General features: G+C 39.4%; 1 protein-coding gene across 1 annotated transcript in view; it reads left to right on the top strand.

Moving 5' to 3' along the window:
* PTP4A2 (protein tyrosine phosphatase 4A2) overlaps positions 1-21,792 on the top strand; it is a 30,722-nt gene extending 8,930 nt beyond the window's left edge. Inside the window, exons 2-6 of the mRNA XM_042996272.1 lie at positions 7,156-7,861; positions 11,421-11,513; positions 15,644-15,774; positions 18,369-18,443; positions 19,250-21,792. Coding sequence (XP_042852206.1) covers positions 7,766-7,861; positions 11,421-11,513; positions 15,644-15,774; positions 18,369-18,443; positions 19,250-19,358 — 504 coding nt within the window. The 5' untranslated portion in view covers positions 7,156-7,765 and the 3' untranslated portion in view covers positions 19,359-21,792. The remainder of the gene's footprint in view (positions 1-7,155; positions 7,862-11,420; positions 11,514-15,643; positions 15,775-18,368; positions 18,444-19,249) is intronic.
* The last annotated feature ends 6,201 nt before the right edge of the window (positions 21,793-27,993 follow it).

Here is a 27,993-nt window from a genome sequence, read left to right as displayed (position 1 = left end):
TGTCAGCACAGAGCTCAGTCTGGGGCTTGAACCCACGAACTGTGAGATCATGATCTGAGCTGAAGTCTGTCGCTTAACCGACTGAGCCACCCAGACGCCCCTCAAATGACTATTTTGGAAAAACTGAAAACTGGCCATAGTCCTGTTACCACCGTTTACATTTTATTTAAATTTAAAGGAAAAATAACATTTTTGGGACAAATTCAGCTGCAGAATTGCTAATTTTTAGAGAAACAGTAAAGTACAAAATTGAAAAGTAAGTATTTTCAAGTGTGGTATTGAAAATATTTAATGCAGTTTTCATCTTATAGTTATTTGTAGAGGTAAGAATTACTAGAAAATGACAAGTACTTCTAATCACTAGGGCACATACAAATTTGAAAACCACTCCCTTTTCATTTGAGTGGGAACAGAGCCCACAGGACTTCAGTAAATAACGGTCACTGTTCTCAGAAGCAGGTGCGATTGTTGGTTAATGACTTTCCTTTCTGAGTGGCAGGCCATGTTATCTCAGGCTGGTTCTGAAATGTTAAGATACTTTCCCACCATCAAGGTCATGATTTCTTTTTATATAAGTGATTATTGATTTCTGTACTGGAACTTGATTCTCAAGTTCCCTCCTTAAATGAGGAAGTGGAAAAGTGGGAATAACCAAGACAGTAACTATGAAACTTTTTTTTTTTTTTTTAGCAGTAAAGAAGCATCTTGGTATTTTTAGCTTGTTTACAGATATTTTGGATCCTAATTTGTGTAGAATTTAATGATACCTCTTTCCTTATCAACTCCCTGCCACTGTAGTAGGGGAGGGGAACTAACATTAATTTGAATTGTCTAAGTTCACGGATCCAGATGTATACAATTTTAGCTTGATAAATCAATTTTAGCTTGATAAATGGCAACCATCGAGGGATGAACAAAGTAGCAGAGAGAGTAGAACTGTTGTCTCTACAAGGCTCTGATGAGTTGGTAGGGTATGAAAGAAGAGTACGATTTCAGTTTGAGACCAGGTAACTAGAAGATTCATTAGCGAAGTTGAGTTCTCCTTAATTAACAAGTCTTTAAGATACATTTTCCCACAAATGGTCAGGATGCAGTAGATACAGAAGTTTCCCTACTCTTCTTGCGTGGTGTTGTGGTGATTTTATGGTCCATTGTTTGAATAGACTCAGAATATTAAGTTAGGCTTCTCTGAGTTCTTGGAGTTACTCAGGGCCTTCTTTTTTCACAGACCCCACATCCAGTCTGGACAGATCTACCTCAAAGTATATCTTGAAACTGATCCCTCCTTATCCTCTACTGCTATTACCATGGTCCAAGCTATTTCTCTCCTGATACGGCTAGCAGTGGTTCCTACCAGATCTCCCTGTTTCTGCCCTCACTACTCGTATTATCTGTCTCCACATAGCAGCTAGAGTGGTCTTTTTAAACATAAGTTGTCAATCTTCCTTGAAACCTTATCATTTTTCTTGGAACAAGACCGAAATACTTACATTGACCTTTAAGGCTCTCTTATTTCTCTGACCCTATTCATTCCATTGCCTTCTCTGCTCTGGTAGCACTAGCCCCCTTGCTGTTCCTAGAACACTCCAAGCATGGCCCCACCTCATAACCTTTGCAACAGCTAATCCCTTTTGCCTAGAATGCTCCCTCAAATATCTATTTGGCTCACACCCCCAGGTCTTGGATAAAATGTCACTTTTTTCAGTGAGGCCTTTTCTGATAGCCTTATTTAAAATTGGAATCCCTCTCTTTTCTGGCACTGTAGATTCCCCTACTTTGCCTTTTCCTCTGTAACAGTGGCATAGTTTGTCTTTTTCTGCCTACTAAAATATAAGGTCCACCCTGACAGGAATTTTTGTTTACTGCTCTTGCTGCATCTATAAAAGTATATGATGCATAGGAAATGTCTAATATATACTTGAATTATTAATAAATTGTTAATTAGCCAAATTGCAAGGAGGATGTCTTAACTCTTCAGAAGAATGAATTCTTTACCGTTGACAGATTATTCATTTCTAGTTTGAGAGAAGTGCTGGTGTCTTTGTTGAAGTGAGATGAATTTGTTTTAGGAAGAGATTGTTGCAAGGTTTTAGCCTTATATGCAGTATAATGCCTTCATGTTGCCTGTTTGTACAAACCAAGCTGACTCAAATTTGCATGACTTCCTGTAGAATTTCTGGTAAGAAAAGCAACAGTAAACGTATGCTTACTTGTTTTTCTAGACCTTTGCTCTTAGATTTTTTCTTAGGTCTAGAATTCTTTATTGTGCATTTATGTTATAATTTACTGTTTTAATTTGGTGAATACTGGTGTGACCCATCAAATTAGAGGGTTTATTGTATTATTTAATTTGGAAATAGGGGTAATTTCTCAGTGGAAAACTTGATGTGAGTGGATTGACAGGATTTTTAAAAGGATGCCTAGTAAGTTTGGGTTGCCCTCAAATTCTGTTCATTGATGTTTGAACTTAGAATTACAGTTGCGAAAGAGGAACCTGAATGTTACTCAATAATTTAATACTTTTTTTTAAAGTTTGTTTATTTTGAGAGAGAGTGCACATGCATGTGTGAGTGGGAGAAGCGGCAGAGAGGGAGAAAGAGAATCCCAAGCAGGCTGTTAGTGTGGGTCCATCTTGGGGCTCAATCTCACAAACACTAAGATCATGACCTGAGCTGAAATCAGGAGTCAGATGCCTAACCAACTGAGCCACCCAGGTGCCCCAATAATTTAATATCTTTAACAAAGAAGAAAACTGTCTGGAATTGTGTAGGTACAGGCCTGCCTGGGACAGAGTGACTAGCTCTCTCTTAAGGCTCTTTGTAATCCTATGGTTATAGCACTGTTGAGAATGTAAATTGTAGTTTTTAGTTTTTGGGGGGCTGGAGGGAAGAGAGAGTATGCATGTGTGGGAGGGGCAGGGGGAGAGAGAGAGAGGGAGAGAGAGAATCTTAAACAGGCTTCACAGCCCAGCGTGGAGCCTGATGTGGGGCTCCATTTCACGACTGTGAGATCATGATCTGAGCTGAAATCAAGTCAGTTGCTTAATGGGCTGAGCTACCCAGGTGCCCTGAGAACGTAAATTGTAAATCATTGTAGGGTTCTTTATCGCCCTAGAATTTCATTTTAATTAAAAAGTATATTTATTTATTTTTGAGAGAGAGAGAGGGACTCGTGTATGCACAAGCAAGGGAGGGGCAGAGAGAAGGGGACAGAGGATCTGAAGTGGACTCCGTGCTGACAGCAGAGAACCTGACATGGGGCTCGAACTCATGAATGGAGAGATCATGGCCTAAGCCAAAGTCGGATGCTTAACCGACTGAGCCACCCAGGCATCCCATACCCTAGAATTTTATAAAAGTAATATATGTATGTGTGTGTGTATGTATATATATATATATATATATATATATATATATATACATATATATATATACATATATATGAAAAACAAAACATTTCAAAAGGTATGTATTATGGTAGAGTAATTCAGAGTTCTGGCCTCCAGCTCCAGTCCCTTCCACCCCCTAGACAACCACTGTTACTTCTTTGTAACTCTCCAGATAATTGATGGGTATGAAAGCTGTACAGCACTCACAGATGTTTCTGTATATACTGTTCATACTATCATGTGCTCTTTTCACTTATTAGTCTCTTAGCCATCTTTCCATATTTCACATAGATGTGTTTTATTCCTTTTAACCTCGGCATAGTTTTCCTTTTTAAGAATATACCATGATTAACTGATGGTTATTGTATAATTTCATGTATTTTGGTTTTTGATTCTCATCTAAGTAGATGTTAGGACTAGACTTGACACAGGACATTTAAACTCTAATACACCGCTTTTCAAAGCTTTAAGTAGTCTCTGTTGTGTTACTGACTTAGTCTTTCTGGCAGTACACTATCTTAGCTTGGTAGGCCTCTGCTTGCTTGTTTCCAGTCTCCTCTTTATTCTGTTTTCTCTTTCCCTCTTTCCTCTCTTCGTCTCCTTAATTTAAAACGGTTGCAGGGGGGCACCTGGGTGGCTCAGTCGGTTAAGCGTCCGACTTCGGCTCAGGTCATGATCTCACAGTTCGTGAGTTCGAGCCCCGCCTCGGGCTCTGTGCTGACAGCTCAGAGCCTGGAGCCTGCTTCACATTCTGTGTCTCCCTCTCTCTCTGCCCCTTCCCTGCTCATGCTGTGTCTCTCTCTGTCTCAAAAATAAATAAACATTAAAAAAAAATTAAAACGGTTGCAGGGCGCCTGGGTGGCTCAGTTAAAAACTTCTAACTTCAGCTCAGGTCATGATCTCACAGTTCGTGAGTTTGAGCCCTTGGTCAGGCTCTGTGCTGACAGCTCAGAGCCTGGAGCTTGCTTCGGATTCTGTGTCTCCTTCTCTCTCTGACCCTGCCCTGCTCCTGCTCTGTCTCTGTCTCTTAAAAAAAAAAAAAAAAAAAAAAAAAAAAATCAAATGGATTTTTCTGTCACAGACCATTCCTTCTAATCCTGCAGTGAAGTTACCATCTTTTGTTAAAAATGGAAATGTTGTATAGGAGATGTCCCAAATTCAACATTTTAAAAGTTAAGTTCTCTAAAAGATAACATTACTTAATTAATGCCAGTGAGACAGTTTTAGAAGAAAGTTTTCCTGTAAGATGTGCAGGTGCTAAGTTTATGCTGAAATAACAGGCCTTTGTAACTTTTGAGTATTTTCCAGCTGTGGTGAGTTGTTTATGATTTTTTTTACAGACTGCTTGTTTTGTGTTCTTATGTCTGTTACAGGAATTAACATTAGTTTATCTGAATTGACAGGTGCAAGAGCATTTAACTGTTGATGTGTAGTTGAACTGGGGAGGGGGGCTGGAGAAGGAGCAGAAGCTTGTTTTTATCATGTATCTGTTAACATTGATAGAACATACTGTTTCATTTGGCAGAAATTCCTTTGCTGGGGATCTCAGTATGGTGTTAAGAATTGAAAATCTAATAACGAATTATCCTTATCCTTGGAAGTGGTCCTTCTAAAATGAAGTTGGAGGAGTAAGATGGGATAACATTTGTTTTGTTTGCTGAGCAGACAAACACTGGAGACTAGGTAGAAAACTTAATGCTAGAGCTGTAACCTTTTAAGCCTGGCCATCCCTACAAAGCAGGTCTTTCAGTGCTTTTCCTCAGCTGACACACATATTAGCTGTGATAACATCGTTAAACCAAAGGGATTCAAACAGGTTAGAATTTCCTTGTGTTTTGCTTTTCACTGCATGCAAACCATTGTTGAGTGGTTACTTTAATAATCTTTTCTCCCCTTATTTAAGGTCACAGAGTTGCAGATCAACATCCAAGCAAATATTTGAAGAAAAGTTACAGTTGCATGAAAAAAAAATTATGACTTGAAAAATATGTGGGTTCCTCCTAGTCAAAATTGGAAACATGAGTGGAGTTAGGAGATCTGGGTTCTTGTCCTTGATCTGCTACTTATTAGGGATGTGGTCTTAGTTAAGTCATTTTAATCTGCCTCCCAAACATCATCCCCCCCCCCCCCCCACCAAAGGTCAGAGTAGTTGCTAAGTTTCTTGTAGCTTTAAAATTCCTTGACTGCACAGGGAGTAGTACTCTATGAAATGTGTAATCTAAGGTGGCTGTGTTTTGTGGTTAGAGTTAGAATTAGGAGTTGGGAAAGTGGTGGTGTATATTCTTGTTTTTCTTAGTTTGAGTATAGAAGTTTCATGTTTTTACTGTAGTGTATAACTTCTGCTGAGGTATTGAAGTTCTTAGAATGCCATTTTGGATTTCTTATGTGTTTTGTGCTTGTGTCCATGGTTAACGTAGTCACAAGTATGTCACTGACAACAAAATACAGTACAGTGCCATAAGAATATCATAAAAAGATGACTTGTAAATAGAATAGGTTGAAAGTTTGTAAGCTTAGGTTCTTTCTTAGATGTATTTTAGTTTCTTCCTGAAAATGGTTCTGTAGCCATTATCTTCCATGTCTTTTTCTATCTGGTCAAATCATCTTTTCAGAGACTACTAAATAAGCGTTTACTAGTGGCTGAGAAGAGGCAAGTGAAAGAACTTAGACCCTGTCCCTATTTCCAGAGCTATGCATTTATTTAGATTTATTTATTTGAGTAATCTCTACCCCCAAGGTGGGGCTCCAACTCCCAAATCCTCACTTCCAAACCCTTACGGACTGTGCCAGCCAGGCATCCCCAGAGCAATTTATGATTATCTTGATACTCTGACTGAGCTAACTATAAAGGTTACTGTGTTTCAAAGCAGCAGGCCCAAAATAATATTAAAAAATTCTGCCACTTTTTTGCCTTGTTTTGGGGATGGATTAATATTTGGGCAGAAGAATGCTGTGTGAATCAATGACCTTTAGATGCTTTGTACTCTGGAGATAAGAGATGTGATGTGAGAAATAGTAAAGAAGTAAACTGGGCTAGAAATGAGATGATGGGATTCATGCATTAGTTGAGGTAGCAGGCATTATGTGTGGTACATTGGAAAAACATTGGATTAACAGAAGACATTTACCTAGACAAGTCATTTCACTTTTCTGATGCTCTTTCCTCATTCCTTCTAGGTAGCAATAAGTACTCAGAGTTGTGAGGAAAATAAGCTAATTTTTCAAAAAGTACTTTATGGACTAGTGTTATAATTGGGGGCCATTGCATATCCTTTGGATAGAAAGAATTCAGTCCTCAGAGTGGAATTTTGGTAAATATCCTTCATCCATTTACAGATGTATCTTATTTTAAGCAAAGTGTGTCTATGAAAGACTTAACCATCAAAGCAGAAGAATAAGATTGCTGTGAACTTTACGAAGAGCCTATGGACGGAAGGTTCTTTAAGGATATTTTAGTAATTATTTTAAGTGAATTTAAAAATTCAGTCATTTAAAAAATGACTTGAGTTACAAATAATCTTATTGACACAGAAATTTTGCTGAATCCCGTTTTAGAAAAGAAAAAACACACTTTTGAATTTTGGACTTTTAAAACTCTTGGTATACATTTTTATCCTAGTCTTCATAGATGACAGTAATTAAAACTTGGTGGCATTTCAGCATTTCAGAGCTCTTTGGGCTCACAGAGAATGTATTCATGACTTTGAGCATCATGTTTACTATGCTGTCAACCTCCACTTCATTTTATTTCTGCTTTTCTCCTCTAGGTTTTTCGTTGGAATATACGTTGCACATTTATGGCGATTCTGAGCGTGAGGGCAGACTTCTGCCAGGCTCAGCACAGCGTTTTCGCTGACAAGTGAGCTTGGGGCTTCTATGTGCCATAATTAACATTGCCTTGAAGACTCTGGACACCGAGACTGGCCTCAGAAACAGTTGGCTTTTTTTTTTTTTTTTTTTTTTTTTATTGCAAGCATATTTCTTTTAATGACTCCAGTAAAATTAAGCATCAAGTAAACAAAAGTGGAAAGCAACCTACACTTTTAACTTGTCTCACTAGTGCCTAAATGTAGTAAAGGCTACTTCAGTTTTGTATGTAGTTGGAATTTTTGGAGTCCGAAGGTATCCATCTGCAGACATTGAGGCCCAAGTTGAATTTGGATTCAAGTGGATTCTAAATACTTCTGCTTACCTTGAAGAGAGAAGCTTCTTAAAGAATAAACAAGTTGAATAGAGAAAACACTGATTGATACTAGGCATTTTAGTGGTCTTTTTAATGTTTTCTGCTGTGAAACATTTCAAGATTTATTGATTTTTTTTTTTTTCATTTTCCCCATCACACCTACACACGCACGCTCACACTTTTTATTTGCCATAATGAACCGTCCAGCCCCTGTGGAGATCTCCTATGAGAACATGCGTTTTCTGATAACTCACAACCCTACCAATGCTACCCTCAACAAGTTCACAGAGGTAAGATTGTAGTATGGTCTACTTTTTGGGTCGATTTATAGGTAAAGTTCCATTATAAGTGAACACCATTAGTAAAGAAATCTCTTACCACAAAGCCATTTATTTCTGTGATTGGAATATGGGTGGTCATCCTTCCCAGTCTCTGTTTAAATTGGGTTGAGTTAATTATAACAATTTTTTTTTTAGAGTTTATTTATTTAGAGAGAGAGTGAGCAGGGGAAGGGCTGACAGAGAGAGAGAGAGAGAGAGAGAGAGAGAGAGAGAGAGTGTGTGAATATCTCAAGCAGGCTCTGTGCTGTCAGCGCAGAGCCCAGGGCAGGGCTCGATCTCACGAACCATGAGAACATGGTCTGAGCCGAAATCCAGAGTTGGGCACTTAACCAGCTGAATCACCCAGGCGCCCCTACAACAGTTTTTAAAAGAACACTTACAGAATTTGGGGAGATTGTCTAGTGCTGGTTTTTTTAATATCCTTTTTACGTAATTAGCAGTTCTTTTGTCAGATTTTTAATAATAAAAATAATGTTTATTGAATACTTAGTATGTACCCAACGTTATAATCAGTCTTATAAAAAAAAAAAAGCGCAGTTTTAGGCGTTATATTATTTACTACTCAGAATAGCCCTATGAGGTATAGGTACTGTTATTTTCTTCCTCTTACAGATGAGGAAATTGAGGTTCAAGGCAATTTGGTAATTTAGTAATTTGGCTAGAGGTACACAACATATAGTAGAACTGTCTCTGACCCTGAAACCCAGGTCTGCCTCAAATATTCTAGCCACTTTTGATAAAAAGCTACTCCAGAACTACTTATCAGTCGTAACTATCATCTACAAGGATCAAAACCTTATGGGGAGGAAAGGTATTATAGGTAACATTTTTATGTCAGATCTTTCATTTTCTCTGCTGTATTTATAGAGTAAACTTAGCTGGATGAACTCCTAGGGATTCTAAATCTACCCCTCTCATTTTACAGATAGCAAAATGGAGTTCAGAAGAGGTTTTGACTTTCATAAGGACACAAATATTTACTATAAAAAACTGTACCATAACCTTTCAGTGAATGGCTACTATGGAGTTCATTTTAATAGGATTTTATTTGTATTTTGAAGTGTTTTAAAATTACTGACTCCATGTAATAGCAACAACTTTCCTGACTCTGTTTTAGAAGAAGTCCATTCTCTGAAAAATAAAGTCCTTTAGCAATTAGAATAACTTTTACCCTTTAGTTAACCAAATGATGGACACTTGTAGGATATCACTGTTCCTGCTTATTTATATTTATAATTCCCTGAGCTTCTTAACTGTGTGTACACAGTGTGTAAGTTGATTCCAGGCCTGTGTGCCCTTAGCTTGTTCAGTCACCTTTAAGCCTGGTTGAATTATGTGATACTATTTTCAGCCTGTGGATTCCTTGGCCATAGACTCCGAGAGTGGCAGAAGCCACTGTCCTGCAACTATAAAAAGATGTTGGTGACCCATTGAAGATAGGTAGTCACTGGATTAGGCATTACTGGAGAAAATTTTCATTTTTTATTTGTTAAAAAATTTTTTTTAAATGTTTATTTATTTTTGAGAGGGAGAGAGAGCAGGGGAGGGGTGGAGAGAGGGAGACACAGGATTGAAGCAGGCTCCACGCTATCAGGGCAAAGCCTGACGTGGAGCTCGAACTCATGAGCTGTGAGATCATGACCTGAGCTGAAGTCAGACACTCAACTGCCTGAGCCACCCAGGCGCCCTGGAGGAAAATTTTTAAAGGAGCAAGGCTTCTGGCTGTAATTATATGTTTGTTGGCTTTATAACATGATACCGCTTTTTAATCTTAATTTCAAAATTACTTTTGTTTCCTTTTATTTTTTAAAATATTTTATTATTTATTATTCATTAAAAAAATGTTTTTGGGGTGCTGGGTGGCTCAGTCGGTTAAGCATCTGACGTTGGCTCAGGTCTTGGTCTCGCAGTTTGTGAGTTCAAGCCCCGCATCGGGCTCTGTGCTGACAGCTCGGGGCCTGGAGCCTGCTTTGGATTCTGTGTCTTCCTCTCTCTCTCTCTCTGCACCTCCCCTGCTTGTGCTCTGTTTCTCTCTGTCTCTCAAAAATGAATAAATGTAAAAAAAAAAAAAAAAAAAAATTTTTTAAATAAAAAAAAAATGTTTTTAGGTTTATTTATTTTGAGCGAAAGAGAAAGTGCAAGCAAGGGAGGGGTAGAAGAAGAGAGAGAATCCCAAACAGGCTCTGTGCTGCCAGCGCAGAGCCAGACGTGGGGCTCGAACCCTGAAACTGTGAGGTCATGACCTGAGCCGAAACCGAGAGTTGGATACTCAACTGACTGAGCCACCCAGAAGCCCCTTTAAAGATTTTATTTTTAAGTAATTTCTGTACCCAACATGGTGCTTGAATGTACAGCCCCAAGATGGAGTTGTATGCTCTGCCAGCTGAGCCAGCCAGGCATCCCACTTTTTGTTTCTTTAAATTAAAAAAGCAGTGGTACTTAGTATGTAAAAATCAGAAGATACATATAAGCAAAAGACAGTTTAGGGTTGCCTGGGTGGCTCCATTGGTTAAGCCTTTGGCTTTGGCTCGGGCCATGATCTCTTAGTTCATGAGTTTGAGCCCCACATTGGGCTGTCTGCTGTTGGCACGGAGCCCCGCTTCGGATCCTCTGTCTCCCCTCTCTCTGCCCCTCCCTTGCTCAGGTTCTTTCTCTCTCTCTCTCAAAAATCAACATTAAAAAATTTTTAAAAAGACAGTTTAAAAATACTTAACTCTTCTTAATACCTGTCTTCTGGATGTTTTTCTCTACATATATGTATATATTCGCTTACGTTCATATACATAGGATCACATTATATTTTATCATCCCCCCAACCTTCTTAGTATTATTTTTATAGCTGTCACAGTATTCTGTATGGATGTACCATACTTTCTTTTTTTTGTAATTTTTTTTTTTTTAATGTTTTATTATTTATTTTTGAGACAGAGGGAGACAGAGCATGAACAGGGGAGGGTCAGAGAGGGAGGCACAGAATCCGAAGCAGGCTCCGGGCTCTGAGCTGTCAGCACAGAGCCTGACGCGGGGCTTGAACTCATGGACCGCGAGATCATGACCTAAGCCAAAGTCGGACGCTTAACCAACCGATTGAGCCACGCAGGTGCCCCATGCCATACTTTCTTTAACTGTTCCCCTGTTTTTGGACCATTAATGTTTCTACCTTTTTACCATTCCAAACAGCCCATGCTGCACATGTTGGTACCTAAGTCTTTGGGTGTATATTTAATTATTTTGTTACTATAAATTCTCAGAGGTAGGATTTCTAGGTCATAGTGTGTGTGTGCTTTCAAAGGTTTTGTGACAGGTTACCAAACTGCCCTTTATAAAGGTGAATCATAATGATGCTTCCATTAAGAACTTGAGTGTCCATTCTATATGTTGCCACAATGAGAATGATTTTGATCTTTTGAGAGTGATGTCTCATTGCTTCAATTCGTAATTGTATGCTTTTAAAGTTTTGGTTGCAGATTCTAAAAGTAAGTTCCCTTATATTTGTTTTTCTTCAAAGGAACTTAAGAAGTATGGAGTGACAACTTTGGTTCGAGTTTGTGATGCTACATATGATAAAGCTCCAGTTGAAAAAGAAGGAATCCACGTTCTAGTGAGTGTGTAGTGTTTTCATTTTTCATTACGAACTACTAGTAGTACCTTTTAAACATAGCTGTTTTGAAAACTGGACATTCAGTATGCTTTTTAAGCTTCTAGGAGGTACAACGTTGATAGCAGTCTTTTAAACTTTTTAGATTGGCAGTTTTGTTCATTTGTGCCCTTAAAGTCTATATATGCAAAGTATTTTCAACAAATGAAAAGCAAAATTTAATGTACACTTATTTCAAGAAAATGGAAATTTGATTTTGTTTTCTCTAGGAAATTATTGCAATATTTAGTTTTTGTTTCTAGGCTACTGTTTTGAATCTAGCTGAAAGTAATTTCCATCAGGAATTAAGTCACGTGGAAATACAGTTGACCTTTGAATGCAGGGTTAGAGACACCAATCCACATATGACTTTTGACTTCCCCAAAACTTTACTAATAAGCCTACTGTTGACCAGAAGCCTTACTAATAACATCAGCAGTCCATTAACACGTATTTTGTATGTTATAGGTATTATGTACTATATTCTTACAATAAAGTTAGCTAGAGAAAAGAAAATTTCATTAAGAAAAAATAAGAGAAAATACGTTAAAGTACCGTACTCTGTTTATTGAAAACAAATCTGCATGTAAGTGGATCTGTACAGTTCAAATGCATGTTGTGTGAGGGTCAGCTGTATTCTGTCTCACTTTGCAAATGCTATTTGTTATTTAATGTTTTGTGGATAACTTATAGGGGACAAAAAGGTTGGAGAAGAGGTTAAGAAGGGAGAGGGAGAAGGCATCTTGCTCTAGAGTAATCAGCATAGGTTCTGACACGTTTTGGTGGGCTTCTAACAAGCTCATGTGTGATTAGATTTATTTATGCTCAGTTTGAGCATAAAGTGCTTGGAATTATTTTAAATTCCTCCTTAGCCCCTAAATACACTATTTCATGTATCAGAAACAGGAGCATTAGGCTATTTTTCCCTAAATAATTGTCTAAATTGCAAGAGCATGTAATGAAATGACCTTGTAGTCTTAGGTGTCTTAGAGCTATTTGATTTGATTGTGGGAAGACACTGTGGTGTTGTAAGTAGTTGGTTAGGAAAAAGGTAATAAAGAAGATATTGGTACAAGGTTATTTATTGAGAGGTACTTTTGTAGTCTTAATGCATTGGTCATCCGTGGTTGGAAAGTCAGTTGCAAAGGAAATAAATGCCTTCTTGGTAAGGCAGCTGTCTCATATCTGATTTGTAAAGTTTCCTCGCCTTCATTTTGGTGAAAACATAAAAACAAAACAACCAAGCATTAGGTTTTTTTTTTTTTTTTAAACATTTATTTATTTTTTATTCTGTTTATAAATTTTTTTTTAATGTTTATTTATTTTTGAGAGAAAGAGTGCAAGTGGAGGAGGGGCAGACAGAGAGGGAGACAGAATCTGAAGCAGGCTCCAGGCTCTGAGCTGTCAGCACAGAGCCCAGCGTGGGGCTCGAACTCCTGAACTGTGAGATCATGACCTGAGCCAAGGTTGGACGCTTAACCAACTGAGCCATGCAGGCGCCCTGTTTTTTTAATGCTTATTTATTTATTTTGAGAGAGAGGGAGAAGTATATGTGCACTTGCGCACAAGCTGGGGAGGGGCAGAGAGAGAGAAAGAGAGAGAGAGAGAGAGAGAGAGAGAGAGAGAGAGAATCCCATGCAGGCTCTGCACTGCGAGCACAGAGCTGCACCTGAGGCTCAGTCCCATGAACCATGAGATCAAGACCTGAGCTGAAATCAAAATTCAGGCACTTAACCAACTGAGCCACCCAGGTGCCCCCAAGCATTATGTTGTAAAAAAAAAAATGTATTTTAATAGTATGGCATGGTAATAATTTGCTTGCATTCCCATTTCTAAATGATTTTAAGGTCCTCTGGCTGTAAATCACTGGGGAATAAGTAGAAACTTGTATAAAATGTAGCCCTGTGTTAAAAAAAAAATTTTTTTTTTCTGAAACTAGGCTAAATACAAGTTCTTTTTCCTATGTTGTGAGTATGATCTCCAGTGGCCAGATGAGAAATCCGTTTTTGACATATGGCATGGGTCAGAAAATGAACTGTGGGTTGACCATAGTCTGTTTGAATCAGTAATGTTGGTAAACACCTTTATGAAAGAGAAATGAACTAAAGAACTTGAACTAGTTTGTAGAAGATAATGGTAGGGCTGGGATTTATGTTAGGCCCTTAAATCTAGGCTATTGTTTTGTTTTTGTTTCAAATAGCTGTGATCAGATAAAATTAAAGGTCTAATTTAAGCTTATAAAAAACCAGAACATTTAGAATTAAGCTTGGAATTTCTTTCCTTTTCCCAGACAGAGATTTTAAGTGGATCGTTAATCTACTTTTGGTAGGTGAGGAGGGTTTGGAACACTTTATAAGGGCATATCCCCAAAATAAGACTTTTCAAATCCTTTGACTAATGTTCTTACAAATCAGAGGCATATTGGAAGACTAATAATGGTAGTTTCATTTATGTCCATCAGTTTGAAGTTCAGACCATTCTAAGTTATTTTGATGATTTTTTTGGTAGAGACTGCTTATATAAGTGAAGCATATTTCATATTACTGTTACTTAACTAGGTACATTTTAGGAAGTATTAGAGGAAATAAGCTCTCAACTAAGGCACTAACTTGTTTTACTGCTATTTACAGTTAAACTCTATGGTGACATTTTTAATGGTAACACTGACAGCCATTTAATAATGGGGTGTAGTTGACAAATCAAACATAATGTGTTGTCATTGCTAATGGGCTACATGAAATGTTCTAGTGGTGCCCATGAGTGTAGAATCAATTTAGTGTTCTGTCACTTTTCTTTTTCTTTCTCTAGTGTCTTAAAGTGTCCTTATCCAATCTCATTAGGATAATCTTATGTTTAAAAAAAATTCCCAGTGTTTTTGCATTTCTGTCCTTGAAGCTAGATGGAAGAGAGAGACTGCAAAATGTGAATTCCCTTCCCCTTTTTTTTCTTTTTTAATAAAGTTTATTTATTTTGAGAGAGAGAGTGTGCACCATGCACGTGAACTGGACAGAGGCAGAGAGAGAGAGGGAGAGAGAGAGAGAATTCCAAGCAGGCTCCTCGCTGTCCAAGCAGAGCCCATTGCTGGGCTCGGTCTCATGTACCTCGAGATCACGACTTGAGCCGAAATCAAGAGTTGGACACTTAACCAGCTGAACCACCCTGGCGCCCCTCCCCTCTTTCTTTAAAGCTGATTTATGTTGGTTTCTTAGGTCTTTTGCTAGGTAGAAAGGAAGATAAACCTCTGCCTATATGATAAATGCACATGGGGTTGGTCTTAATTAAAAAGCAACCTGAGGGGCACCTGGCTGCCTCAGTCAATAGCGCATGCAATTCTTGATCTTGAGATTGTGAGTTTCAGCTCACTTTGGGTGTAGAGATTACTTAAAAAACAAAAAACCAAAAATGCACAAATTGGTGAATATAAAGAGAAAGGGATACTTAAGAAAAAGTTCTCCATTTGCTCAGGACCCTATCGTCTGGTACTGTGCTTTTTAAATGGGATATGTATACTTTAGGCAGAACTTTTAAAAATATTTGCTACTTGGCTTTTTTTTTTTTTTTTTTTTTAATATATAAGCACAAAGATGGTAGTATATTTCTGTTACGATATGCCAACTACTGGTGATTTCTTGAGAGTCTTCCTCTAAAGGAAAGACATCATAACTTAGAGCTATTTGAGGGGATAATCCTCAAAATATTTGTACAGGTCAGATGGTATTCTTTGCCAGAGTGGACATTTATGTCATACTGACAGGTGTTTATCCTCTCTTTGTCTCGGCTTTATAGTTTTCTCTATTATGTCTAATTACTGCTTTATTCAGATAAAATATTTGAGGAACACTGGTTTCTCATCACTCTGATAAAAGATCTCCATCAGATAAAACTAGATGTTTACAGTGCTGACTACATGTATTTGAGAAGGAATTTTGGTCTTGGATCATTTTTCAATAGTGATCAGAATTGCAGTATTAAGAATAGGTATATAAAGTACAGTTAGTTCACTTAAATCCCCGCTGTGTACTGTGCAGCTATTCTGCATTAGATATTATCCTGGAGAAAATAACAATTTAATGTAAAAGATCTTTCCTTTCCAGGATTGGCCATTTGATGATGGAGCACCACCCCCTAATCAGATAGTAGACGATTGGCTGAACCTGTTAAAAACCAAATTTCGTGAAGAGCCAGGTTGCTGTGTTGCAGTGCATTGTGTTGCAGGATTGGGAAGGTAAGCTCTTTCTTTTTTGTCTGTGAATTCATTATCAAAAACTTCACTTTGGTAGAAATTTGTATTTATGACACTAAATATTAATTTGCCTGAAAGAAAAGGAAATGAGAGCAAAAACTGGTGTAGATTTCTTGAGACAGCTTTTTGTGTTTCATTGGTTGTCTGATTCTAATGCCATAATAGGTTTAGTAGATGATCACTCAGAAATTGTTTTGAAACTGATTCAATGTAATTATCTTATTTGAGTTAAAAAAAATATGGTCTTAATTCAGTATTTTTTTTCCTTCTCCTTATTTCACATATTCAATTTAAAAAAAAAATATTCGTTTTTGAGAGAGTGTGAGTGGTGAGTAGCAGAGAGAGAGGGAGACACAGAACTGAAGCAGGCTCCATGAGCTGCCAGCACAGAGCCTGATGCTGGGCTCGAACTCACGGACCGTGAGATGATGACCTGAGCTGAAGTCGGACGCCTAACTGACTGAGCCACCCAGGCGCCCCCTTATTTCACATATTCAAAGGCTTAGGTCTTTGAAATAGGCAACGAAATGAAAATAATTTTAGATTTTGAAGAATCTATATGGGGTTAATTTTGGATTGAGATGAATGGGAAGTTAATAGGTGGAGAGAAGATGGCTGAGCTTCAAACTCATGAAAGGAGATGTAGAGAGAATGAAAAATGATGTTGATTTCAAAGCCTTTTTCCTGGAGCGCTGTGTGGAATGGTGCCGCAACACTCTCATCGGCAGCAGATTAAATGCCAGTTTATGACGTGCACTTTGACTCAGAACATTAGTGCAGGCTGCTCTTGCCTCAAGGTGGTGGTGACTCAGGCTGTTACCTCTGCTTAGCCCTTTTGTTTGCTGTTTTCCTTTTTTTCCATATCAGTGTCTAACAGTTTCTTCTTCAGGGTCAGAAGCTTCAGTCTTTATTCTGAGGGTGAAGGTAGTGTTCTAACTGGACTTGGCAGTTTTGTAACTAGTACCTATTGTAGCAGGTAGTCCAAAGTTGGTGCCAGGTAGTAGATTTTTTTTTTCTTGTTGCAATTTTGTATATATATAGTTTTTAATTTTATTTTTTCAAATTTACATCCACATTAGTTAGCATATAGTGCAACAGTGATTTCAGGAGTATATTTCCTTAGTGCCCCTTACCTATTTAGCCCCTCCCCCCCACACCCCCTCCAGTAACCCTTTGTTTGTTCTCCATATTTATGAGTCTTTTCTGTTTTGTCCCCCTCCCTGTTTTTATATTATTTTTGTTTCCCTTCCCTTATGTTCATCTCTTTTGTCTCTTAAAGTCTTCATGAGTGGAGTCATATGGTATTTGTCTTTCCTTGACTAATTTCACTTAGCATAATATCCTCCAGTTCCATCCACGTAGTTGCAAATGGCAAGATTTCATTCTTTTTGATTGCTGAGTAATACTCCATTGTCTATATATACCACATCTTCTTTCTCCATTCATCCATCAATGGACATTTGGGCTCTTTCCATACTTTGGCTATTGTCGATAGTGCGCCTATAAACATAGGGGGTGCATGTGTCCCATCGAAACAGCACACTTGTATCCCGTGGATAAATGCCTAGTAGTGCAATTGCTGGGTTGTAGGGTAGTTCTATTTTTAGTTTTTTGAGGAACCTCCATGCTGTTTTCCCGAGTGGCTGTACCAGCTTGCGGTCCCAGGTAGTAGACATTTTCAAACATCATTTCCCTTGTTAGATTTTTTTTTGTGTGTGTATTATTTTATTGTTAAGGAGTCTGCTTCTGTGACTGTCATGAAGCCCAAGCTGGGTTCACAGTAACGAGTCCTGGAGGTAACTATATCTCACTCTGGACTCTCTGATCAGGATCCAGTCTTCTGTCTCTCCCTCAGCTGAAAACACAGACTCCCTAGGCCCCAATCCCTGCCTTCCCATTCCTGGAAGATGCCAAATCCAACTATGTAGGAGGCTTTTTCAGAGGAGACAACTTTGTCTTCCCAGAAGACAAACCCTCTCCTTTGCTTTATGAGGCAGATAGCATCTCCAAACCAAGGACAGGTTGGGACCTGCTCAGGCCTCAACGTCCCTTGTTAGATGTTTAAAAAAAAAAAAAGATACTTATATAGAAAACTGTTTGTAAATACCAATTTTCTGACACTCTCGTAGCTCACAGAAAGGATTTTGTTGAAGAAATGTAGCACGTTTTAGTATTTGTTGAGGAAATGATATTAAAATGGATTTGTAATGAAAATTCTGAGATGCTTAGTATGGATGACATACTTGTTCACTTATTTTGCTACAGTACTGGTTAAAGGCCAATGAAGAATTTTTGATGACATATAATGTGAAAATTTGAGATCTAATGTGACGGTGCTTTAAATAAAGATCTCTTAACGAGGTGTAGAATTTAGTGCTTTACTAAAAGTGGGTATCACCATAGACCCTATCATGATACAGACATTTGTATAAGGAGAATAGCAGCTATTTTAGTACACGGAAAAAAAGGGAAGCTCAAACTTCGTGTTGTTTTGGTAATATGTAATCCTGGGTTAAAAAAAAAATCCTTTAATTCCAAAGACTTGTGGATATTTACAGATGCGTTTCTCTCTATAGGGCACCCGTGCTGGTTGCACTTGCTTTGATTGAATGTGGAATGAAGTATGAAGATGCAGTTCAGTTTATAAGACAGTGAGTAGTAAGTTTTATGTTCAGAAACACATAAAGCAAGACCATACAAGAAGAAGGAATTACGGAAAGTACCCTTTTGTAGTATGGAGTCACTTGTTGGTTTAAAATATTGTTTGATCGAAGAAATCAAAAGTGCTAAACTTGTAACAGTACTGTTGGCTCCCAGATTTAAAGATTTTTTAAGTTAGGTGGCAAATTTGGACGCTAAAGAATTTGCCCAGTATGGCTTGAATATCTAGGAATCTTTAAAATGAATAGGTAGTAGAGTCTCAGAGATCGAGTGACTCTTTTAGTGGATGTCCAAAACACCTTTCAAGTGCAACTATGACCAAGAGGCAAGGAAGAATCTATAGAGGAGCAGTTAATCACTTAAGAATCTTAAGTGACCTGTTCAGGCACAAAATCGGGATGGTAGTGCCCAGACAGAATCTTGGCATCAATCTGGAATAATGGGCCATGTTATTTTGTTGTCCAGAATTCTTTGGCAGTTAATACCTTGTCCTTTCCCTTTCAGCCTTTTCTTTAAAAAAAAAAAAAAAAGAAAAGAAAAGACTGTGACAAGAGGTCATGAAATGTATGGTAGCAGCTCTAGGAAGGTGACATATTTCAAGGAATGCCATCTGTGCCTGCTGCTTCATTTAATACTTGGTCATTCATCAGCCCCTTCTCTTAAGAAGTGATACTGTACAAGGAATATGCTGGTTTTCACAGCGTGAAGTTAGAAAAGCCTTAGGCCATAAATAATGCATTTCAGTGAATCAGATAGCTTTTTTCCATGATAAAGTTTGTCATTCTTGTATTTTCAGAAAAAGAAGGGGAGCATTCAATTCCAAACAGCTGCTTTACCTGGAGAAATACCGACCTAAGATGCGATTGCGTGTCAGAGACACCAATGGGCACTGCTGTGTTCAGTAGAAAGAAGTGTAAACGAAGGCTGACTTGATTGTGCATTTAGAGGGAACTCTTGGTACCTGGAAATGTGAATCTGGAATCTTAACTGTGTCACCAAAGTAGCGATGGATTCAGTACTCCTCAACCACTCTCCTAATGATTGGAAAAAAGCAAAAAAGAAATCCCTCTATAACATGAATAAAATGTTTAAGAAAAGAAAAAGAGAAAGAAAAAAGGGATTAATTCAGTGAAGGATGAGTTTGCTCCTAATTGTTGGAGTTTGAATTTCTGTCAGAATTGAATTATATCAAAATCCCCTGTCTTTTTTAACTTTTCAAACTAGGTCTCTAAGGAAAACCAGCAGAACATTAGCCTGTGCAGAACCATCTGTTTGGGGAGCACACTTTTCCATTATGCTTGGCACATAGGTCTCCCTGTTGTGGGACTTTCTTTCTTTTTCTTTTTGGTGGTGGTGGGCGTATATTTTTCTCTTCTCTTCTTTCCCCATCCCCCCACCCCCCACCCCCCATACAAGTTGTAGATGGAATAGGAGAAGCCCTTGTTGCTGTAGACGTGTGTGCAGTCTGGCAGCCTTAAGCCCACCTGGGCACTTTTAGAAAAAACAAACAAACAAACAAAAAAAACCAACAAAAAAAAGAAACAAAAAACACCAAAAAAAAAAAAAAAAAAAAGCAGTGGCATATATATTATATGATCCAGGTGGTTTTTAGTCTTTACTGATGATGGGGTGTTCATGTTAGTTTCTTTTCTTGAAAACCCTATTCAACATTAGGCAACGTAGCCAAGAGCCTTTTGTTTTGGTTTTGTTTTGGTAAATTAGTGGGGAAATGGCATTTTAAAAAGAGTCTTTCTTCTCAGAGAACTTAGCTGAGAGTCGAATTCTTCTCTTTTCCAACCAATGAAGCTAAGTAGGTATCCCAGAAACTTTTGCTTTCTGAAGGGGAGCGCTCCAGGCCATCACTAAAGGTGTGTCCAGGCGGAGAGTGAGCATACTTTGTACATCACCGAAAATTGTGGGTCGTAGCATTACTCTGATTTTCTGTCTCATGATATCAGAGAATGCCGATAGTTTGAAATTTTTATTCAGGATTTACTCGTACTATGAATTTTTGAGAATGGTGGAAGGAGTAACAGCAAAGATGGGGTATTTTGGACTCGAGAAATGCCTGTGATGCATATTTTCCAAACTGCCCCCTCTATGTACAGTTAAGTTTAACCACTGATTGCCTTGTTATTTTCTTACTAGGTTCTTTATGAGATTAAAAAAAAAAATCGCTGGTTCAAAACCAACAATGCCTAGTGAGTATGTGTCCACAGGCCATCCAGGGTGGCAGAGAGACCTAAAGCAACCCAGTGAATAGCAAAGGGACTGTGTTGTTGATGAAATGGTGTAGTATCAGTTTTACAGATTCTTTGCTGGGTTCATTGTGCTGATCTAGAGAAGCTGTTTTTCTGCTCTTCTGCAGAAAGCAGTCGTGACCGGGCTGCACTCACAAAGCAAGTTGAAGGACACCATCCAGGGCTCTTGCACCCTTCATCTAAACATTACTTAATAGTGCTCTGCTGCTAAGGATTTGAATAAAGGCTTAGGGTCATCTTGTCTTGCTGGAATTTGCTATGCAGAGCCATAAACTTCCCATTTTTTTTAGGATCAGCTAGGCCAGTAGGAATGGACCGGAACCTTGTCTCACACTGATGATACCTCAGACGTTGGCTGGCTATGTGAACTGCCTATTTCCTGTGCCGGAGTTGTTCTGATTTTTAACTAAATGAAAGTATGTAGGTTCTCTCCTCCCCCATCCCTGAAAACAAAACAAAATAATGCTTTTTGAAATTGTTTCTAGAATTTTAAAGTGAAAAATGATGGTACTCTCCAAAATTCTTTATTTCAGAACATTACAATAGATTCCATTAACGTAGGTTCAAGATCAGAACAGCATACCATCTAAACTCAGACTGTCTGTTGACTCCAAGGGTTTTGATCAATACAATAACAGACTTTTTCCCTTTGACATGCTCTGATTTTTGTTGTTTGTGGGGAGTGTGTGTGTGTGTGTGTGTGTGTGTGTGTGTGTGCGCGCGTGCGCGCGTGCATGTGTCGGGTGTATATGTGTGTGCAGTGTCCAGCAGTATCAGTGCCTGCCTGAGTTAAGAAAATTACATTCCTGGTTCTGTATGAGGAGAAGGGTGTATAAAGCGACAAGAAACATTATCCCTCATTTTGTTTTAAATTACATACTAATGTTAATTGTTCTCAGAACTGGATTTTCTTCCTCAAAATTAAAAGTTTTTTTTTTCTTTTGGATTTAATGAAGTATTGCTAGCTGAAGCCAGTTTGACATGGTGAGAGAGATGTCAGACTGATGAAAGGTGTGCAGCCTGATTGAAAACCAAACCCTGAACCCTTTTAAAGAACAATAAAACATATTTTACATGCTCTTTGTCTGTGTATTGTTCTCCACCCCAGGTTGAATTTCATTTATGTCTCCTTAGAAAACTTAGTATTCTCAAGGTCTGTTTTGGATCCTGCTAATTACTGCAAGGAGGTGAAATAATTAGAGGCTGGGAAGTTGAAAGATTTCATGCCACCCAGGTGTTCAATACGGCAAACTTAACTGCAGTTGGGATACATCTGGTACATTTCGGGGATCAGTTCTTGTACACAACATTGTAGGAATTCAGCATCTTATTCCACGGGATTTTTTTTTTTTTTTTTTTTTTTTTTTTTTAAAGCTACTCGGGAAGAGGTGGGTTCCCAATAACTTGCTGGCTTTTAGGACCAAAGGATTTGTTTATACCATAGGTTTTGGTGAAGCATTGCAATTTTTTACTTGAACTCTTAAAGAACAGTAAGGAAGGAGGAACATTATATATCCTAGGTCTGGGGTGGGGAATTTCCTTCAAACCATGGGTCAGCATCCATCCATTCATTCAGAAAACAAGCTTATCTGCTAGGGTACTAAGGACGAGAAGACAAGACACTGTTCGCACTGTGAGGACCTTAGTTTAGGAGAGGAGTTAGATCTGTAGATGTTAAGAACAGAGTAAGCAGATACAGTACTGTGTGACTTACAGTTCATTGAGCCTCCTCCCTGTTTTAAAGTTCCCACCTTCCGGTCTTCATTATCTAGCTTCCATTCAGTGGGCTGTTGTTCCATTCACTTGGCTACATGGCAAATTGCCCTGCCGCATCTCTTGCTTCATTTTACTTGCCTGGCTAACCTCCATTTTTGGTGAAGTTCAGTCCGCCCCCTTATTTGCACATGTGCACTTGTGCAACTGGACACGCTGACTCCGCGTCTGTGTTTAAAGTCGTGACCTTAGATAGACCTTAGTACCGTCTGACAATCCTGCTTCATTTCTCTCTCTGATTTATTTACTCCTTGACTTTCCCCGAGAACACTTAAATGTTAATTCTTTCCCCCTTGTCTCAGTTTGCGGCCTCCCCCGCCCAGACTAAGAAAATAGAAACAAGGAAATTTCCGCCTGATGGCATCTCTACTTACCTACATGCATCTCTGTTTGTATGCTCAGTCTTTCCTTTGGTTGTGTGGACAGATTGTCCTGGCCCTTCTTCAGGCAAGCTCTAACACTTGTGTACTGGATTCCATCACTGTTCAAAGGGCCCAGATCCAGCCATTCTTCCTTCTGTTCATTAACTTACCTCTGCTAGATTACTCCTGTCAGCCTTTGAACGTACTATTATTTCTTCCATGTTAAAATCCTGTTTGACCCACACTCATCCCCTTTGCTCTTTATAGCAAAACTCAAAAGGGTTATGTAACTGTACACTCTACTTTTGTCTTTTGAACCCATTCCAATGAAGATTTTGATTCCACTGAAACTGCCCACGTAAAGATCACTAGAAGCTCTGTGGTACTTAATCCAGTGGTCAATTTTTTTTTTTTTAATGTTTATTTTTGAGAGAGAGAGGCACAGAATCCGAAGCAGGCTCCAGGCTCTGAGCTGTCCACACAGAGCCCAACGCAGGGCTCGAACTCAAGAACGGCGAGATCATGACTTGAGCTGACGTCATATGCTTAACTGACCGAGTCACCCAGGCGCCCCAGTCCAATGGTCAGTTCTTAATCCTTACCTTTTTTTTGGCATGTTAGCATATGACATAGTTAATCACTCTTTGAAATGCTTTCATTTATTGTGGTAGGAGGAGTAATGCCTCCCAACCCACTACCCCATGTTCATACTCTAAATCCCTGGAACCTGTAAATATGTTGCATGGTAAAAGGGACTTCTGGCTGTGGATAAAGATTGTGAGATGGGGAGATTGTCTTGGATTATCTAGATGAGTCCAGTCTAATTGCGTGAGTCCTTAAAAGCAGAGAATCTTCCCTGGCTGAGATCAGGAGATGGGACTAAGGAAGAATGGTCCGAGAGATGCAGTGTCGCTGTCTTGGAAGATAGAGGAAGGGGGCCTCCAGAATCTGGAAAAAGCAAGGAAACGTTCTCTCTTAGAGTCTTCAAAAAGGAACTCAGCCTGCTCATGATTTAGGCCCATGTGGGACATCCTACAGAATGTAGGATGATAGATTTATGTTGTTTTAAGCCACTAAGTTTGTGTTAATTTGTTAACTGCAATAGAAAATGAACACAGAGTTTTGCTTTCTAGGACAGATCTCATACTCTGAGGTTTCACCTAGTTTAGCAGCCACACCTTAGTCTGAGGTTCTGGTTCTTCATGATCTCTACCTCTGCTTTATCTACCTGGACTCTATTCTCTGGACTCCAGACCCATTATTCAAAACCTACTTGACATCTCTCATGGATGTTCCATAGTTCAGACAATTTCAATTCCTGCTCAACTTAACTTCAGTGAGACCTTCCATGACTTTCACTTTAGAATTGCCCCCCCCCCCCCCACCATTGGCATGTTCTACTGTGTGGCTATGCTTTAGTCCTTAACAACCATTTCACAAACTTTGTCTCTTTCTGCCAGCTCCACAGGGCACAGGGGTTTTTGGTTTCGTTCACTGTATCTTCACCTAGAACAGTGCTTGGCATGTACCGGGTGCTCAGGAATGGTAATAGATCAATAGATAAATGATGGTATTATGGAGAATGAGTGACAATCTGGCCTGGAGCAGGTTAGGAAGTTCCATGGCGGTCACATTTGAACTGGGCTTTGACGTGTGAGGTGCAAATACCTGTTGCATGAGGTAGCACTTGACGTCCACTAGGATGGCTAAAATAAAAAAAAAACAAAACGGTGGACAGTGACAAGTCCTGGCAAGAGTGTGGAGAAACTGGAGCCTTCATACCTTGCTGATGGGGATGGACAGTGTGGTGCAGCCTCTTTTGAAAACAGTCTGGCAGGTCCTCAAAAAGTTAGACATAGAATTGCCATATAACCCGGCAATTGCAATGTATCCAATATCAGTTCTAGATACATACCCGAGAGAATGGAAAGCATGAGTGGTTGCTTGGGGCTGGGGTGGGGGTGAGGATGTGGAGTGGCTGCTGATGGGTATGGGGTTTCTTTCTGTAGTGATGAAATGTTCTGGAATCAATAGTGATGGCTGCACAACACTGTGAATGTACCGAGGCTGGGCTTTGAAGAAAATACATTTCAGGCAGGAAAAACAATACAAGGGAATGGATAAAGAGGAAGGTATGTTCGGGAGAAGTGGCATGATTTGATATCTCTGGAGGGGATGGTTTATGCCAGGCAGCTTTGGTTGTCCTGAGATTCTAGGAAGCGTGCTAGACACTCCTCTCTTGTGCTTCCCTCTCCATCCCCAAGGCTACAACTAATTGGGTCAAGAGATAGACAGCTGGCCCAAAGCTAACCAGCGGCCCGCAAATTCTTACTTTTAACTGAGGGAGACTCTTGGATGTTGAGAAGCCAGCAGGGCCGGTGCATATGTTGGGTCATAGGTGAGCTGAGTAAACACAGGACAAGGAGGAGGATGGAGTTGCAGCTTAGGGAGCAAAACATAAAGACGATGGCCCGGGAGCTGGGTAGAAATGCCTTGGCCCCAGCCAAGTTCCACTTTGCCATGAGGCCTTCTCGGTGATTCCTGCCCCTTCCCTTGTCCCTCGTGTCCCTTGTCCCTAGTTTGTGTCCGTTGCTTCATAACCAACAGAGCCTAGACTTTGATGATACAAACGGCGTGTTAAGTGCTGTGACCGAAGCACCCATAGGAGGAGAGATGATCTAGTCACTAAGTATTTGAGTACCCACCACTTACTACACACTGTTCTAGGCACTGAGGATATGGCAGGAAATGCTCTGCCCTGACAGAGCTTAAATTCTAGCTGAGATGAAAGGATAAACAGGTACGCCACCAAGTAATATATGTTTAGATAATGATTAACGCTCTGAAAGTTGGAAGAAAGTAAGGCAGGTAAGGGGTTAGTGACTGGGGTTATGTATGGAGTTAGATGGGATGGTCAGGGAAGGTCTCTGAGAAAGGTAAAGGAGCCTACTATGTGCAATGCTCTGTGAAGGTGCTGGAGGCACTTTTCAAGTAGTGGCCATAATAGCATGTGTCAACTTGAAAGGGTCATGATCTTGCGGTTTGGGAGTTCAAGCCCCACATTAGGCTCTGTGCTGACAGCTCAGAGCCTGGAGCCTGCTTCAGATTCTGTGTCTCCCTCTCTCTCTGCCCCTCCCCTGCTTGTGCTCTGTCTCTCTCTCTCTCTCTCTCTCAAAAATAAAATAAACATTAAAAAAATGTTTAAACATTTATTAAAATAAGTAAATAAACATTCATTAAAATAAATAAATAAATAAATGTTTATTTATTTACTTTGAGAGAGAGTGTGCCAGTAGGGGAGGAACAGAGAGAGAAGGAGAGAGAGAATCGCAAACATGGAGCCCAATGTGGGGCTTGATCCCATGAACCATGAGACCATGACCTCAGCCGAAATTAATAGAAGCTTAACATCCTGAGCCACCCCATGCCCCCAAGAAACTCTTCAGAGACCGTACCTGTAAACCCAGTGCCTGATTCGTATTATTCATGCAACCAATACCAGCTGAAGGAAGGAAAATGAATTGCAGAGAGAAGTTGACCGTTTATGGACGGTGAGTTGACGATGGCTTGCAGGAGGCCAGGACAGAGGTGTTGGGGCCTCATCTAAGGGAGCCGCAGAGGAATAGGGTAGAAAACTATCTTTTCTGTCAGCCACCAGCCTGGATTACACGAAACGATGACTGGTGTATCTGCATTCACATTTCAAGGGAGTAATTTCATCAGCTGTGATATCTGGCCTTGGGGAAAGATTTGTAAGATGGCCCCCACCTCTTGTTTTCTCTGCAGATCACACATGCAATGAAAGCAATTAGAACACCTCACTGCCTGCAGCCTGGTCAACCACCCTGGAAGATTCACTGGCCCGTGTGACCACAGTGCCATGCCTTTGCTGTTCTGGGGTCAGGGCAGTCAGGATGATGAAGGAACACGGGGTGAATCCTAGCCAACATCGGCCGAGTACAGCTGTGCTCAGAATCTCACGTGCATTTTCTCATGTAATCTCCATGGGCTTCTACTCATTGCTAACCCCATTTTGTAGATGAGGAAACTGAGGAGGGAAATACTAAGTAATTGGCTAGGCCAGTATTTGAATTAGGGCCTGATTTCTAAAATGCTTGCCTATACTGCCATAGCAAAATGGGACGATATTTATGTTCAGGATGTTGCTGTGGGTTTTTGCACTCAATGAGTCCCTGTTAATTGAGCTGCACCTTTGTGTGCGTGTGTGTGTGTGTGTGTGTGTGTGTGTGCAGCACACGTATGTGTGTGTCTAGCAAGCCATTCTGTCTAGTCAGTGGATTTAACTTGTACAAACTGTGTAATGGGCCCTACCAGTGACAAACCAGGATGTTTGAGCAGAGTGGTTTATAGTTTATAATTGGCTTCCTATTACTGTTGGCTGCTTCCCCTGCACATAGAGTCGTACTCCAGGATTGGTATTTGATTTAAGAAATTTTTAAATTGATTTTATCTTCAGTGCATTAATGCGTGGCCTAAATTCCTGCAGAGGCATTAGATAACCAGCCTGGACATGCCTTAGCGATCGTAACCGGATCTGAGCTGCCAGGGTCACAGCTTTTATTCAGCAGAGATGAATCACTTTTCTGAAAACACTTTTCTACCTAAGCCCTGTGACTTATTTTTTTTAGGGTCCCTCAAGTTTAGGCCCCTTGAAATTGGAATATATTCCCCAGATCATGCTAAAACACACAAATGGGAATATGTTCATACAAGTAGGTTTAATCTTTATCTTCCTGTAGGAATGGAACACATAAATATTCAAGGAATGGTGTGGAAATCAGCCTAATTTTCAAGGGTGCACAATTGTAATGTCTTTTAAAATCAGGAAATATGAAATGTGACTCCAGTAATGAACATGCTATAAATGTAGCTGAGTGCATGAAAAACTGAAAGGTGTTCTGCAATTTCATGAGGATTACTGTAGGTAAATGTTTTTAGGGGAAATTTTTTTTCAGCTCTTGAAGTGCCGAATGGATCACAGCTGTATGAAAATACCAATTAATCATCTTCTAATGCTTTTATGCAAATGATTACATTTGACTTTCATTTAGAATTGCCATTAACACCTGGAACCCTAAGATTGATAACGGGTAAAATTTTAATGAATACATAAATTAAAGATT

Source organism: Panthera tigris, chromosome C1 (assembly GCF_018350195.1).
Source record: "Panthera tigris isolate Pti1 chromosome C1, P.tigris_Pti1_mat1.1, whole genome shotgun sequence".
Taxonomy (NCBI): domain Eukaryota; kingdom Metazoa; phylum Chordata; class Mammalia; order Carnivora; family Felidae; genus Panthera; species Panthera tigris.
Note: the sequence above shows the minus strand (reverse complement) of the source record. Positions and strands in the feature narration are given on the sequence as shown.